General features: G+C 30.3%; 1 protein-coding gene and 4 non-coding genes across 11 annotated transcripts in view; 1 reads left to right on the top strand and 4 right to left on the bottom strand.

Moving 5' to 3' along the window:
• The window catches only part of LOC109597056 (uncharacterized), a 51,484-nt gene extending 37,732 nt beyond the window's left edge, over positions 1 to 13,752 (top strand). For 5 of the 7 annotated variants that reach the window (XM_020012689.2, XM_020012690.2, XM_049964119.1 and 2 more), the window contains 5 exons: positions 8,031 to 8,328; positions 8,600 to 8,623; positions 9,090 to 9,401; positions 9,798 to 9,871; positions 12,807 to 13,752. In XM_020012689.2, coding sequence (XP_019868248.2) covers positions 8,031 to 8,328; positions 8,600 to 8,623; positions 9,090 to 9,401; positions 9,798 to 9,871; positions 12,807 to 13,032 — 934 coding nt within the window. In that variant the 3' untranslated portion in view covers positions 13,033 to 13,752. Of the gene's footprint in view, positions 1 to 8,030; positions 8,329 to 8,599; positions 8,624 to 9,089; positions 9,402 to 9,797; positions 9,872 to 9,966; positions 10,813 to 12,806 lie in introns of those variants that run through there. The other 2 variants (XM_049964121.1, XM_020012691.2) reach the window with 2 other exon arrangements.
• On the bottom strand, positions 11,362 to 11,433 carry Trnaq-uug (transfer RNA glutamine (anticodon UUG)). The gene has a single exon. It is a non-coding gene; the product is annotated as a tRNA-Gln (tRNA).
• Trnaq-uug (transfer RNA glutamine (anticodon UUG)) lies at positions 11,647 to 11,718 on the bottom strand. The gene has a single exon. It is a non-coding gene; the product is annotated as a tRNA-Gln (tRNA).
• On the bottom strand, positions 11,928 to 11,999 carry Trnaq-uug (transfer RNA glutamine (anticodon UUG)). Its single transcript has one exon. It is a non-coding gene; the product is annotated as a tRNA-Gln (tRNA).
• Trnaq-uug (transfer RNA glutamine (anticodon UUG)) lies at positions 12,385 to 12,456 on the bottom strand. The gene has a single exon. It is a non-coding gene; the product is annotated as a tRNA-Gln (tRNA).
• Positions 13,753 to 15,029: the final 1,277 nt, after the last annotated feature.

Raw genomic sequence — 15,029 nt, 5'->3', positions numbered from 1 at the left:
TTTTAAAAGTAAATGGTTGGTTTATTTATTTCTTTTGAAAATTCTGGTTTTACATAAGTTGTGGAATTTTATTTGTTTAATTTTGAAACATTAATAGTTACAACAGGTATTCTATCACTTTTAGCAAAGTTTCAAATTCCAAATTTTCAAATTTCGGAATTAATTTCTTTTTGAACTCTTTCAACTTTTAGTTAATTATAATTTCTTTTCATTATACGATAATAAAGCTAAATGTAGTATTATTAAGCATAAAATAACAATAAAATATAAATTACAATACATCTCTTTAAATTTTTGAAAGCTCATGCTCTATTTTACCTAATTTGTAATTAGTATATTCTTTACACTTATGGTAAATCTATTTTTCTTTTTTTAGGACTTTTATCGTTCTTATTTCCAATAAATTCCAACAAAATTCTAAAAAAATGTTTAATTATAAAATGTTATTCAAATTAAGAATTTAAAATATTACATAATATTAGAAATGATGACCTTAATTCATTTAAAGTTTTAAACAAATATGTTAATGCTTAATATTTAATTAAATTTATAAATATTTTAGATGAAATATTTTCGTAGAATTTTCTTTTGCCTATTGTAATTCCGCAGATCAAAAATAATAATTGTTCCTGATTCTTTCTGGTTTGAACTGTTGGAAGAATAAAATATTTGAGTAGTATGATAATCCTTCACTGTAATTTGTGTGTTGATTATTAATAATTTATTTTTAATAGTAAATGATTAAAAATAATATTCGTCTGTTTAATTAAAATTTAACTCGTCTGTAACTATATATTTATTTCGAAATTTCCGGTTTTACAAACTTTAAAAATTATGGCTTTTTGTTTGTTTAATGTTGTAACTTTAAAGAAACCGTTCAGATTTCATCGTACCACATCGTAGATTTATGTACTTTAATCTGACTTATTCCACCAGGTGAAATCAGCGTTGTCAATTCTCAGTTAAACTACTATTGTTGAATAAAATCCTCGATATTTATTATTTATGTGTTGTTTGTTAAACATATTTAATTGGTAATTTCTGAATACTTTTAAGAAAGTTCACAGTATATCGTTTGTGCAATAAATTTCAAATTTCTACATTGTAATGCATTGTTGGAAAAGTTTATTGACTGTTTTAAATTTTAATTAAGTATAATTTATGTTCATTATACGACAATAAAAATAGGTACAGTATTATTACAATAAAATATAAATTGCATAAAATTTCCTTAAACTTATTTATTAATAATATAATTCTCTCATTTATGGCTTTATGTTTATTAACTCATCTAAAGTAACGATCTTTGTAAAAACATTTTAACGTATCGTCTCTCTCCATTTTAAAAGACTGTTCACTTTTATCACTTTCTTTACAGCTAAAAAATTTTAAATTAAACATAGATTGTTTGAGTTCATTATGTTATTAACATGTACACGGAATAATAACTTAGGAATAATCAAAAAAACTCAAACTGAATTATAAAATAAAATTAAAAATATTATTTAAGTTATAAATATTTAAAATAATACAAAGAAGAAGTTGTCGTTTAAAAATATTAGAACTAGAATTTCTATAATGATAATATAAACTTATCATTATTATAATATCATTTTTGTTACAATATATCTATTCCCGAGTTGGCAACGTCGATTTCAACCTCACAACAAACTCCAACGACAGGTGAACCAGTTAACAAAGCGCGATAGTGCGGTCCGCGAGCGTACACCAGTCAGCTGTGGCAGTGGAGGACGGCAGTGAGGTTCCACGGTGCGCGACTTTCCGGGTGAATCTTTTTTTTTTAATCAGCAATCACCAATACAATCCGGCTCGCAAATCCGTGATGTGATCCTCACCTTGTTATAACTAAGAAAAGGTTTGTCCATCATACGGAACGATGACTAGTTCGATTAAAGTTATGAAAGACAACATCAACAATTTGAAGAGCAACAATGGTCACATACCGGTACCAATTGGATATCAGAACGGGTGAGGAAGCGTAAATGAATAATTTTGTTGAATCACGTTTTATTGTAATTCAAACACAATTGGATTGGTTGCATAAAGCACTTTCTAATATTGAATTAGATATTATTTGATGGAGTGGTCGATGCTTTATCAATTACCTTCAAGTTATTATCATTCGTCCGTGTTTTGAGTTATCTTCATACTTAAAATGCAAGTATGTTATGTTGAAGATAAACCGTAAAGTCAGTGGGCAGTTGAGTGCTTCTTGTTAAAGTGCAACTCAAAACCAAAAGTAAATGTTGTGTGTTCATTGCAAAAAAGTAACATTTGCAATAAATTACTCATGGTTGTTATACTTTCACAAATGTGTCGAGGTTTATAAGTTCCTTTATTTATTCTTATAAAAATATATTCTTCTTTGTTTAGAAACTTATAAATTCTAATCACCTTAATTGCCTTATATTAACTTATATTAAGTCAATAAATTAATTCAAATCTGGTAATAAACGATGAACCTTAGATACATATTAAAGATCTATAGTATAAACAAAAATTTCTTCTATTAAATTTATATAATCAACATTTTTGATGAAATGAGTTAAAATAAAAATCAGTTAGAATATTTAAATTTTGTAAGTGTTCACATAAACTGTAAATATAAATAAAAACATTAATATAAATGTGACTTTGCACGTGCTGAATTCATGAAAGTTTGAATCACAAACAATTTTCATGGAGGTAATTAAAGGAAAAACTATTTCACCGTCAACTTAAGTTTATTTAAACTTGACTTCCACCAGTTGCCAACGTATTTTTAAACTGATTATATAAACCAATTTTACGTGAAAATGCTATTTTAACAACTCGATGATAACAACAGATCATTTACGATCGATTTTGATTTGTTACTACGCTGGTTGTTAACCGTTAACCCCGTTTTGTGTGGCGTGCAGATTTTAATTTATCCGGCTTCTTTGTTTGAAAAGAATCGGGGTGATAGATTTTCATATTGGATTTATTCGTCAATAAGGGCTTTGTAATGCCCGTCGTACTTTCTTCAAACTGCATTTTACATTAAGCCCCCGATCTGCGCGTACTATTAATTACACAACGATTACGTAACACACGTGGCAATGTCCGCTACAATGCTGTTTTTAAAAAACCGGAAGATCTAGGGATTCCACCGATGAAACTCCAGTTAATTAGGTAAATTATGCACGGCGGGTTATTTGAGGTAATCAACGTGTTCCGACCGTGCCCGCAGCCGGAGAGATTACCCATCTTGACTGAGAAAAATTGTACGTTGGCTCTGGTCGCGGTTTCGAACCAGAATCTTCGTGCTTCCGCTTGACAAACTGCCGACTGGTGCATAATTACGTGTAATCTTATATATTGCAGGATTGCGGTGGATGTGTGTAATTATTTTCAGTAGCCATGTCTTACAACAGTTACATTATGCCTGGAGATAAAAGACGCACCATGGACTGAATCGTTTTTTATAGTACTTCTCGTCGAACTCGCATATAGAAATTTTTACCAAGGCTGTTTAAATATAAAATATTCCCACAACAATTTTTTATAACGACATATACTCTTATGATAAATACAAATTAAAAACACAATATTTTGGACGAGGATACAAAATTTATATTGATACGTACTGAATCTATGTCAGTAGTTTCAGTAAATTAGGAATCTTATTGCATTAAAAGAAACATTGAGGTCAATTAATTCTAGAATGAAGTTGACCATGAACTATCCATATCATAAAGCGTACATTTTATAAATTATGTTGATTCATTTAAAAAACATTTGTCTTGACGTTTTCTTCAGTTGGCAAAAGAGAATTTATTGTTAAATTATTTCTTGATACATTTAATTCTTGTGAAACAGGTTTAATCAAACACCCACCTTTTGTTGTGTATGTATGGTATATGTAACTGATATTAGTATGTTGACTGTTAAATACCACATTATAGTCTAATACCATAAATTATATTTATCTAAAAAGTTTGTGTGATTTTTAATTAAAAATTTGATTTTTGATGTTTTACTAACGTGATTCATTTTTCCTCAGTTATACGAGTATGATTCATGTTATTAATTGGTGATATAAAATAATTTACTAGGCTTGATAGTTTTCACACACAACACAATGTCCAATTAATTGATAAACGTCAATTGAACGAGCATGATTCATTCGTCTTTAACTGTTACTTCAAAATACTTTTTTTTGAACAACTGGCTTGTTTCCTTCATTATTTTCCAGGACGGTGGCAATATGAGAGACATTAACATTCACAATTTCGAGTACGTACGCAAAAAGCATTTTTAATTAAAATTTTTAACACGATTTTGTGACCATCTGTGTGATTTATTTTAACCCAATTAAAACGGTCGAGTATCCGTGCAAATAAGACTACGTGCGAAATATAACAAAAATATTTTTTTACCATGGTAATATCTAAATGCTCTTATCATCTGACGAATTTATCATGATAGAATGTATGTCGTATTTCGAGAGATTTGAAGTGCGCATAAATTTTATTATCGAACTCTGTTATGATTACACATGCGCTCCACTGAATAACGTGAAACCGATTAAACCGGCAAATTAATGTTTGAAATGTATTTAAGTAATAAAATAATTATTTCCAATTGGCAACTGTTTCATTACACGGTGGTTTTCGGTTAATATCGTTCAGATTCTTTGTATAACTGATTATGCGTACTCTTTATATTTATAATTATTTCTTTCAAACATAAAGACTCTAAAAAAATCTTGAACGGTTTAATCTTGCAAAATAGTTCCATGTGGCTGATGAGCTTTCACCACACTTTTTAAGTAACAATAAATATCATACAGAATTGAATATTTACGATTATAGTACTATTCTAAGAATAATTTCTGCGATTTGAATAATAGTTATTATTTAAAATTGTAATATTGATTTATTTACTTTTTCCTTGACCAAGAGTGTATTAAATTACACCTTCGTGCAAATAATATTGACAACGAGCCACACTTGAACCTAAAGGATGTCTAAAGTTGGTTAATTTTGATGATAAAATACAGAAAAAAAATAAGCTTTTATTAAAAAAGTGTACAAGGTTTTAAAAAAGAATGGGAGATATTTAGTTTTGGCTAAAATAATCAGAAAAATTAGATTAGCGAATGGTTATTCTTTCTCGATATATTTATTTGCAATTACTTATTACTCATTTATTATATACAAAGGAACAAAAAGCAAAAAAGTTTCAAAAATTATTCAATCTGCTCTTTAATTTTTATCCAAACGCGATAACTTTGTGTAAACGATTTTTGAATTTCTTGAACTTCTAAATTGATTAAAATTTCTTTGATCATAATTGATTAATTATTTGCTGCAGCTCCTCGAAGCTATTTACAAGAGTACCATAGACAACTGATTTTAATTTTCCCAAAAAATATCTATCTGTTCCCGAATTTTTTCTTCTGATTTATGACTAGGTAGAAACTTTAGTGAGTTTTTCCTATAATACTATGCGACGGAACTTTGTGTTGGCGTAGTTAAAATAATTAAGATATCTGATAAATTAGTTGGGCCATATTCAAAGAGAAGTAAGTGCTTTTTTGGGAATTTTATACGATTAATAAAATATAACGACTAGCAATGAACTAAAAATTAAAATTATAATAATTGTTTTATTTCGTAGTTTTAAAAATACAGGGTGTTCTTAAATAATATCGACATTTGAAGATTCAACACAATAAATTGGAATAATACTTGACAAGTTATAAATTTCACTAACTGGATTGTTTTTGATTATTTAATTAATAAATGTTTGAGCCAGATAAAAAGTAAAACAAATTTTCAATCGGACACACCATTATTTACAAATTTTAGACTATTAATAAAATGTATTTGGATCGAAAAATTCCCTTCTATTTTTCAAGAAATATTTTTTGTAAATCTAATAATGTATTTATTTTCTAGTACCTACAGTTGTTATTAAGAAAACTTTACTACCTTAATGTGTAATTTGAGTACACCCTGTATATCAAAGTCCAATATTTTTATAGAAATTATCAAATCACTTAGGGTTTGTGAAGTTTTGCAGAACCCTCGTATTTGCCAAAATCTCGATCCGGCCATGATTTCGTATTTGCCGCTCCCTGGAATTGAACAATGCGTGGCGGTGCCAGGCACCGCGACGCGCCGCCGTCTCAGTAGGGCAATATGTAACTAACCGGACGGACGAAGGCGTCGTCTCTCCCTGTAAAAATGAATCGAAACTACAACTTTCCAAACTAAAAACATTGTGATTTTCGTGCCTAATACTTTTAAAAGTTCTTAATGAAGTGTATCTTCCGTCTGTTTCCTAATTTTAGTTTACATTGATCTTTCCTAAATATGGCGAGAACAGTCTATAAAACGCGTAAACCAACTGTGGATCCGTCCACACAAAATTAACCTATATTTTTGTAATGGTCTTTAATCGATTTTCCGGTTGGGAGTATGAAGAATGCCGTTGTGATACGTACGAATAAGACGACCGAACTGCGGTACAATAGATCGCCATCGGTAACGCGTAAGATTGTTAATGTGTTGCCCAGTGTGTCCACTCCAACAAGTGCTCGTTGCAAATCACCTGATCAAAAGTCTCCCAAAAAGAAATTGTCTCCGAGAAAAATCTCACCGGAACAGTCGTCGCCAAAAAAATTTATTAGGTACCATTCAGCATCATAATTGTAACACATTTTTAACTGAGAATTAATCAGGAAACTCTTCGGATGCAATATTTATTCTGCCAGAGGTTCCGTAAACTTCTAAAATACACAAATGAAATATATAAGTATTGTTTTCTTATTATCTATACTCGACACCGTTTTTTCTAACAACAAAATTCGTTGCCAAAATTTTTCAACCATCAATTTTAGTTAAGTTATAAATATTTTACAACACACCACCACCACAATCTTCGTACGTGATTTAAAAGTTCAGAAAGTTAATTATTCAGGCGCCAAATAGCTGGAATTTAAAAACATGCCCGCTGAGCCAAAAATTTAAATTAACTTTTGCTTGGCTAAATAAGGGGTAATAACTTGCTGACCTATATAGGAAAGTCCTATTAAAAGCTGCTTGCGTGCACTCTAATTTCGTTCCTGCTATGTTAATGTTGCGGGAAATTGCCCTGAAGCTACAGCAACGTATTCAGTGACAGTTTTTTTTATATAAACGGACACGAACCTGTTTTACGAAATCAATGTAATTAAGCAATTTAAAACTTTTTAGTAAAAAACTACCAAATTGTGTATGAATGACTCATATTTCAACACCGAATTGAATTCTTGCTCTAGTAATTTTTATACAAAGGCAAACCAGCAACAAATAGAGCGTAATCTTATTTTGTTTTAATGTCTCATTGTGTTTTCACTTTTCTGTGTGAGTTAAGTATTTAAATGTTTCTTTGTTCTTCTTTGTCATCGTTTTTTCGAACAAGTAATTTACTTAAATGGTGACATTCAATTAGCTTTTACAAGCTACAAACGTTTGTTTACATTTTAGTCATCATGTCTTCTTCTTTGTTTTTCGTAATAAATATAATATTTCTTAGTTTATTTTCTGATCATTTTAATTCACAATAAAATCTATGCTTTATGTTAACATCTGTCTGAAATTTAATATGCATTTGATTCATTGGGTGTGGAGATAAAACCGTATCAATGTCTAATTAACGTGAATATGATCACGCAATTGATCCAAAAATATATTGATTGCTGCGACATTTAACATTTCTATTTTTATCATCATCATCCTGCTAATATTGGCATTGGTAATTAGTTATTGACTTTAAATATCAAATTTTGTAAATTATTATATCTAATACTGGTTTAACATGAAATATGAATATTTTTACTTATTTTAACACATGTTCATTAACTCTGGAGAAAACTAGTCTTCTAAAATTATAAATTAAATATGTACTAAAATGCATTAATGGAAAGAAAGACTCAAATATATATTTATTTAATTTTCAAGAATAGTAAACAAACATTTTACAATTGTCACTTGTTTCAGCAATGCGACGAGAACGCGACTGCTGCGATCGCGGGCCAGCACGCCCAGTTCGGTGCCGGAGTCGCCACGGTCCCTTGAAGGCGGCCGCGGCGCCGCCGGTGCCACCAACCGTTCCCGCTCCTTGGCCACCAGCACACCGGTGAAGCCACGTCTTACGAGCCACCACCTGTCGTCATCGACGGCCGGTTACGACTCGGACGACTCGGTACGGCTGGATCGTGCCAATCACACGGCCATGAAGCAGGACATCATCGGCATCAAGACGATGCTGCTGAAACTCAGGCGGGTCCTTAACGAGGTGAGGGGGGCTGATACTTGTCTCCTGCGTATTTTTTGGGATAATAGGTTGAATATCTACCGTTAAATTATTTACCTAAAATTTCGATATTCATCTTGAATCTTCTGTTTTGTATGTGTACTAATTTACACTGTAATTGTTTTCGGTTTTAGTAAAATCTATCAGTGCACATTTTATTTTTACAATGTTTTATCCATATTTATGTTGTGCTTTATGTGTCATTTTATGTTTTTTTTTTTCTTTTTGCATGTTCATTGTGTTTGTTGAGCAGACTGAAGAAGATTTATTGTTGAGGGTAAGTCGCTCCGGTTGATCTCTCCCAAAATTGCCTTTCTCTAACCTTATTGTGCTGAATAATTAGAATAATTACACGTTTCTGGGTGATTGTGTTTCCTGTAATTAAAATCATAAAAATAACAATTACTGCTCCTAAGTGCATGTTTTATTACAAACCTTTTGTGTCTGTAATCATGTAACTGTTCCATGATGTCATTTAATACTGTGCCCAAGAGGTGATTAACATATTAGTAATGGATGTGCTAGTTTTTGCATATGTGACAATTTTTAATATCTTTGCCAAACTACACATAATAAATGTAAATAAAATTATATGTGATTTTTAATGACTAGCAAATAACTTTAAATAAGGATAAGTTTAATGTCACTCTGTTGAATATATTAATTTTGAGAGATTACTAATAAAAATAAAGATAATTTATCGATAATAAAAATTAACAAACGTATTAAAACGTCATTTATAGTCGGATACTCACAACCCATTCGAGAGTCAGGCGGTGCTGACGAATGGGCTCTTCAACAGTCTGGCGGCGGCGACCTCCACGGACGATGGGAACAGTCGCTGCGACGACGATGGCGACGACGCCAGGACCGAACTGGCGGAACTGCGACGACAGGTGCTGTTCCTGCAGGGCCAACTGGAGGACAAGGACCGTGCCGTGCAAGATCTTCAGGAACAGATGGTGAAGCTGGCCACCGAGAACTACCACGCTAACTCCGCTCCCGCCTCCACGATTGCGACCGACACTTGCAATGCCGCTACGCAAACAGATAGGGTAATTAATTGATTTTTGCTCAAATAATTCCAAGCTGTGATTCGAACTGTAAACTTCAGAAAAAAATACAGTACAATTTTCAACCGTTTTACACTTTGCACATTCATGATTTCCGCACAATTATTAAATTACAACTACGGTTTACTTTCCATGCAACGTATCTTGCAGATCCATGATGAATTTAATTAAATACATTATAACTTTATTTGCATATCAGTGCAGTGTTTAACACAGTTTACATTTAATTGGTAGTTTTGATTGAAATTGTTACCCACATTTAATTTAACTAATGAGCATGCTAATTTCGACATGTTTCGCTCCCGTTACTTTTAATTAATATTAAATTATGATTTATTATGTATGCGTATACACAATATTGTACACTCTTTATTTCAGATACGACCTATATCCGCTGGTCCATCACTGTTGAATGGTTCCTCACTAGATGAAAACAATGGATCGCTTGTCAGGTAATTGTTTTTGTAAACTAACATACTCATTTGTCTTACCAAGTTACCATTTAATACGTGCCCTTATTTTTCATGCTGCTCTTTAATTTGGATAGCTTCAGGATTGGGAAGGTAGTGTTAGCCGATTTAATGTTTGGTGTTATATTATTGTGTGCTGTAAACCTTTTGTGCCTTTTAAACCTGTTATATTCTAGCACGTCTTGTTATGTCAGTTTATTAGATAATCCTTAAAAGTCGTATTTATGATAGTGATATTTGTAGAAAATTTTTATGAACCATATAACGAGTTCAGGGTTCTAAATCAATGTTTAAAATCATCATTCCTCCGAATTATTCGAGCGTTAACTTTATAATATTAATTATAGGTTGAAAAGTTTATTGATATTTTGGATTTATGTTGAAGAAATATTTAATCTGAAATCTTTATAAAATTCTCAACTAATAAACAAACTCTAAAGGATCAAAACTTATATTAAATATTAATTATATTGGTGCTATAAGTTAATTCAGCTTTAAATTGTGATTGAAATAGATGATTTATTTATTTAAATGATATTTATATTGAGAACGATTGTTACCGACAATAAATATGAATTTGATAGAAGCCCTCTTTGAAAATTAAAAATGTGTGGTGCACAGAAAATGTATTTTACTTGTTGTTGGTATTGTATTGTCCAAGTCTAGTAGTTTATTTATAACATTTCCTAGAACTGATTGATTACCCTTAGACATGTTTTTTTCTTTTTATTTTCTATTTGTAACTATAAACCATAGATTATCTGTACTTGTAATAGTAATTTTTATGTTTCATGCTGCTCTGTAGCAATTTCGGGTAAGATATGCTTGTAGAAATTATTGTTATATTTTTCACCAGATTTATTAATATTTCGTTTTAAAATGCATTTATTTTTTATACAGATAGATTTGTGAAAACGTCTGCTTATCTGTAGTTATTATCAGTCACTTATTGCATGGTTATTATATTAAATTTTAGTAAAGTATAAATGTGGAGGACATATATGTTTAGGCATTATCGGATGTTATTTATTCTATAATATATTACTGTTATTATTTTTTAAAATTTTTCGTAACAAAATATTGATATATTTGTGTATTTTAAAATTATATACATATATTTCAGCTTAGTACTTAAAAATCGATTAAAAATTCTTATTTTCAATTCTAATTTCAGGTATCTGATTGGATAGTAAAATAATAATTGATTCCATATAACAAATATAAATAATTGAGGTTTGTAGCTGTGTATCCAAATTTAGTAGAGTTAAATGTTCTTCTTCTAATTATACAATTTAGATATTTTTTGTTTCCTTATTTACCATGGATTTTAAAGCACTAATCTATTTTTAATTTGTATTTATTATTTTAACTCTATATATTTATAACTTTTATATAAAACAAACAAAAATATTTGTTGAAAGTTAATTAATTTTCCAACCAGTTATTAAAATTACTATTTAAACTAAAAAGGTAGGTTCCACCGAGATTTGAACTCGGATCGCTGGATTCAAAGTCCAGAGTGCTAACCATTACACCATGGAACCTCTTTGAAGATGATTTTGTTGCATATTTGGCGCAAAATGCATTTACAAGTACTTAAAACATTTTTCTACATAGATTTGTTCTTAAGTTACACCTACCTTAAGAGATATTTGATATAAAACAAAGTGTCCATTAAATATTTGATAAGTTCTCCAACGGGTTATACACTTTGTTTTTTAAATTTGTTTTAAAATTGCTATTTAAACTAAAAAGAAAGGTTCCACCGAGATTTGAACTCGGATCGCTGGATTCAAAGTCCAGAGTGCTAACCATTACACCATGGAACCTCCTTGAAGATGATTTTGTTGCATATTTGGCGCAAAATACATTTACAAGAACTTACATTTTTCTACATACATTTGTTCTTAAGTTACGCCTACGTTAAGAGATATTTGATGTAAAACAAAGTGGCCATTGAATATTTGATCAGTTCTCCAACGGGTTGTAAAATTTGTTTTAAAATGCATCTTAAAATTGATGTTTAAACTAAAAAGATAGGTTCCACCGAGATTTGAACTCGGATCGCTGGATTCAAAGTCCAGAGTGCTAACCATTACACCATGGAACCTCCTTGAAGATGATTTTGTTGCATATTTGGCGCAAATGCATTTTTATGAACCATATACGAGTTCAGAGTTCAAAATCATTGTTTAAAATCATCATTCCTCCGAATTATTCGAGCGTTAACTTTATAATATTAATTATAGGTTGAAAAGTTTATTGATATTTTGGATTTAAGTTGAAGAAATATTTAATCTGAAATCTTTATAAAATTCTCAACTAATAAGCAAACTTTAAAATTTTTCTATAAACATTTGTCCTTAAGTTACATCTACATTGAAAGAAGTTTAGGGCAAAACAAAATGTTCATTGAATATTTTAATCACTTCTCCAGCGGGTCAGATAATTTGTTTTAAAATATATCTTAAAATTGCTATTTAAACTAAAAAGATAGGTTCCACCGAGATTTGAACTCGGATCGCTGGATTCAAAGTCCAGAGTGCTAACCATTACACCATGGAACCTCCTTAAAGAAGATTTTATTGCATATTTGTCGCAAATTGCAGTTGTAAGATTGGCTATACGATAAATTGCAACTAGTGCAGTTTTTATCTTATTTTTCTTATATATTTTATATTATTTTTCTTCATTCATTATAAATAGGTTCTTATCTGACATTCATTCGCAGTTCAAACTACGTGGCTTACATTGTGATGTTAATTATACTCATATTTACATGCTGATATTCATATTATGTTGTGTTGTAATGTTAATTACTCCATATGGATATTATTTGTATTATACACGTTTGCAGATTATTTAAAATAATTTTATGTTGTTTGTCGTTCGACTGATCTGATACATTTTGTTTCAGTGCGAATGAGAGCCGGAGGTCACGACCACCGATCCAGGGCGATTCGAGCGCCTCGAAACGGACGCCATCAAGACTGAGGAGCAGGGTGAACGGAACGGCGACAAACAGTCCAGCGCCTAAGGGCGGGGAAGCGCCATCGCCGCATCGGTACGCCTCGAACTCGTCGCTGACGTCAATTCCAAGGCGGGCGAACAGCCGCACCAGGGCGCCGCCCAATCTCACGTGATAAACTTATTGCATATAGCGACTTAATTGTAGAATAATTTGTTTATGAAAGAAGTACATGTTATTGTTTGGAATGAGCTAATCGAAATGAATGTGATGGTTTGTTCTTAAGTTGTCTACTTGACAAATATGTTAATCAAAATGTTTGAATTAGCAGTGTTGGGAGCACAAATCATATAATTACCAGCATTATGTCTACTTAACCTAAGCTTATCTCAGATGCTCAAGAACAGACTTTCATTATCAAATTTGTATTTGAAAATGGTATAATAACGAAGCTAGGTAACGACCTATGTGTATCCATGTTCCAATTTTGAAATATAAATGTTTAGATATCAACCCCTAACCATGTTGTTATATCACACAATTTTATGTACTTCTTTTATAATTATATTTTTGTAAATAATTTTCAGTAAGGGTAATACTTTTGACTGTGATTTATTTTATTGTTATTTTTATTGAATTCCTGTTGATTGTTCAATTGTAATTTTTTTACCTTAAAGATGTGTGGAGTTTTTTTTGTAATTTAAAAATTTGTTGAGTTATATATTTTTTTGATTGATCGCCTACTGATGCGGTTAAGCGTACAATACAATAATATTATTCTTAGATATTCGCTATTTATTTATAAAATTGTGCAATATACTGTTGCGCCTTCCTAAGTATTACTAGTGTAAATTAGATTGTACTATTTATGAAAATATATACTAAAATGCAGTAACATTGTGTTTTATTTACTGGTATATTAAATTGACTTTTCTGTTACAAGCACAAGAGTGTTTTGAGAATAATGGACTTACTGTTTGATGAAATACTTGAACAACGGTTTCCCACAAGATTTAAGGTCTAAAAGTTTGCAGTAGAAATTTGTCATTTCCTTAAGTAAACAATTTCCATCTATCAAGTTCAACGACTAAAAGTGCGTTTTACCAAATATTTTAAATCAAAAAGTAAGGTTCCACCGAGATTTGAACTCTGATCTCTGGTGTCCAGAGTGCTAACCATTACACCATGGAACCTCCGTATGTTTAATATAAACAGAAGTTCAATAGAAATAGTTGATTAGATTAGAAGTTTATAAGTGAAACAGATATAACAAATAAATAAATCTATAGTTAAACTACTAAAATGCATTTACTCTTAACAATTATTTATTAAGTTTTACTATGGAATAATTTAGACAATTTGAGAAATATTATCTAATAAGGAAAATGATATACATACTGATCGTAGGAGAATTGCTGCACTATTTATTGATTTACAAAATTTGGGCAAATATATATTGTTACGTATTACATTTTGACATTTTCAGAAGTGGTTTCCTTGAGTGCTTCTCAAATTGGTTTAGAATTATTTCTCCGTAAATGTTATTCTTTACTTTATTCTAATACTAATAATCCCAGTAATGCTTATATCTTTTTCTTTATATTTTTTTCAGGAATTTTAACATTTGCTAAGTTAGTTTCTTAGGAGCTATTTCATAAAAGCATAATGGTTTAAGATTTATTTCTTCTTAAATGTTGTAAATTTTTTCTTTTTCAAGTTTAGGGTTCCTTATTATATTTCATTAAACAAATAGTTCCTTATAACTATTAAGTTTACAGTCGCATTATAGTGTTAGTTTCGTCAGATATGAAATAGTAAGTAGCATCAAGTGTCAATAGTTTTGAGATTCTATATTTTCGATGACACAGAAAAGTAATGATTTGAAAATTATTTCTAATCTATTTAATTAATTTTTATTAAATACATTCTAATTACAGTTTTCCTTTTAAAATTTTCAAATTTACAAATTAATAATGTTGTAACTAGAACAAGACCTAGTCCAGGACCCCCAGTTCACTTGTGCTTCACCAATAGAATTTTTTTAAAAATAATATGTGGTTATATTAGAAAAAGTACTTAATTACAAATATTCGTTATTAGTATTAATTTTGAAGAAAAAATTTGTTCAAAAGTTAAAAGAAAGCAAGGTATAAGATGAAATATATAAAAAGT

This window comes from Aethina tumida, chromosome 3 (assembly GCF_024364675.1).
Source record: "Aethina tumida isolate Nest 87 chromosome 3, icAetTumi1.1, whole genome shotgun sequence".
Taxonomy (NCBI): domain Eukaryota; kingdom Metazoa; phylum Arthropoda; class Insecta; order Coleoptera; family Nitidulidae; genus Aethina; species Aethina tumida.
This window is presented reverse-complemented; position numbering and strand designations above follow the sequence as displayed.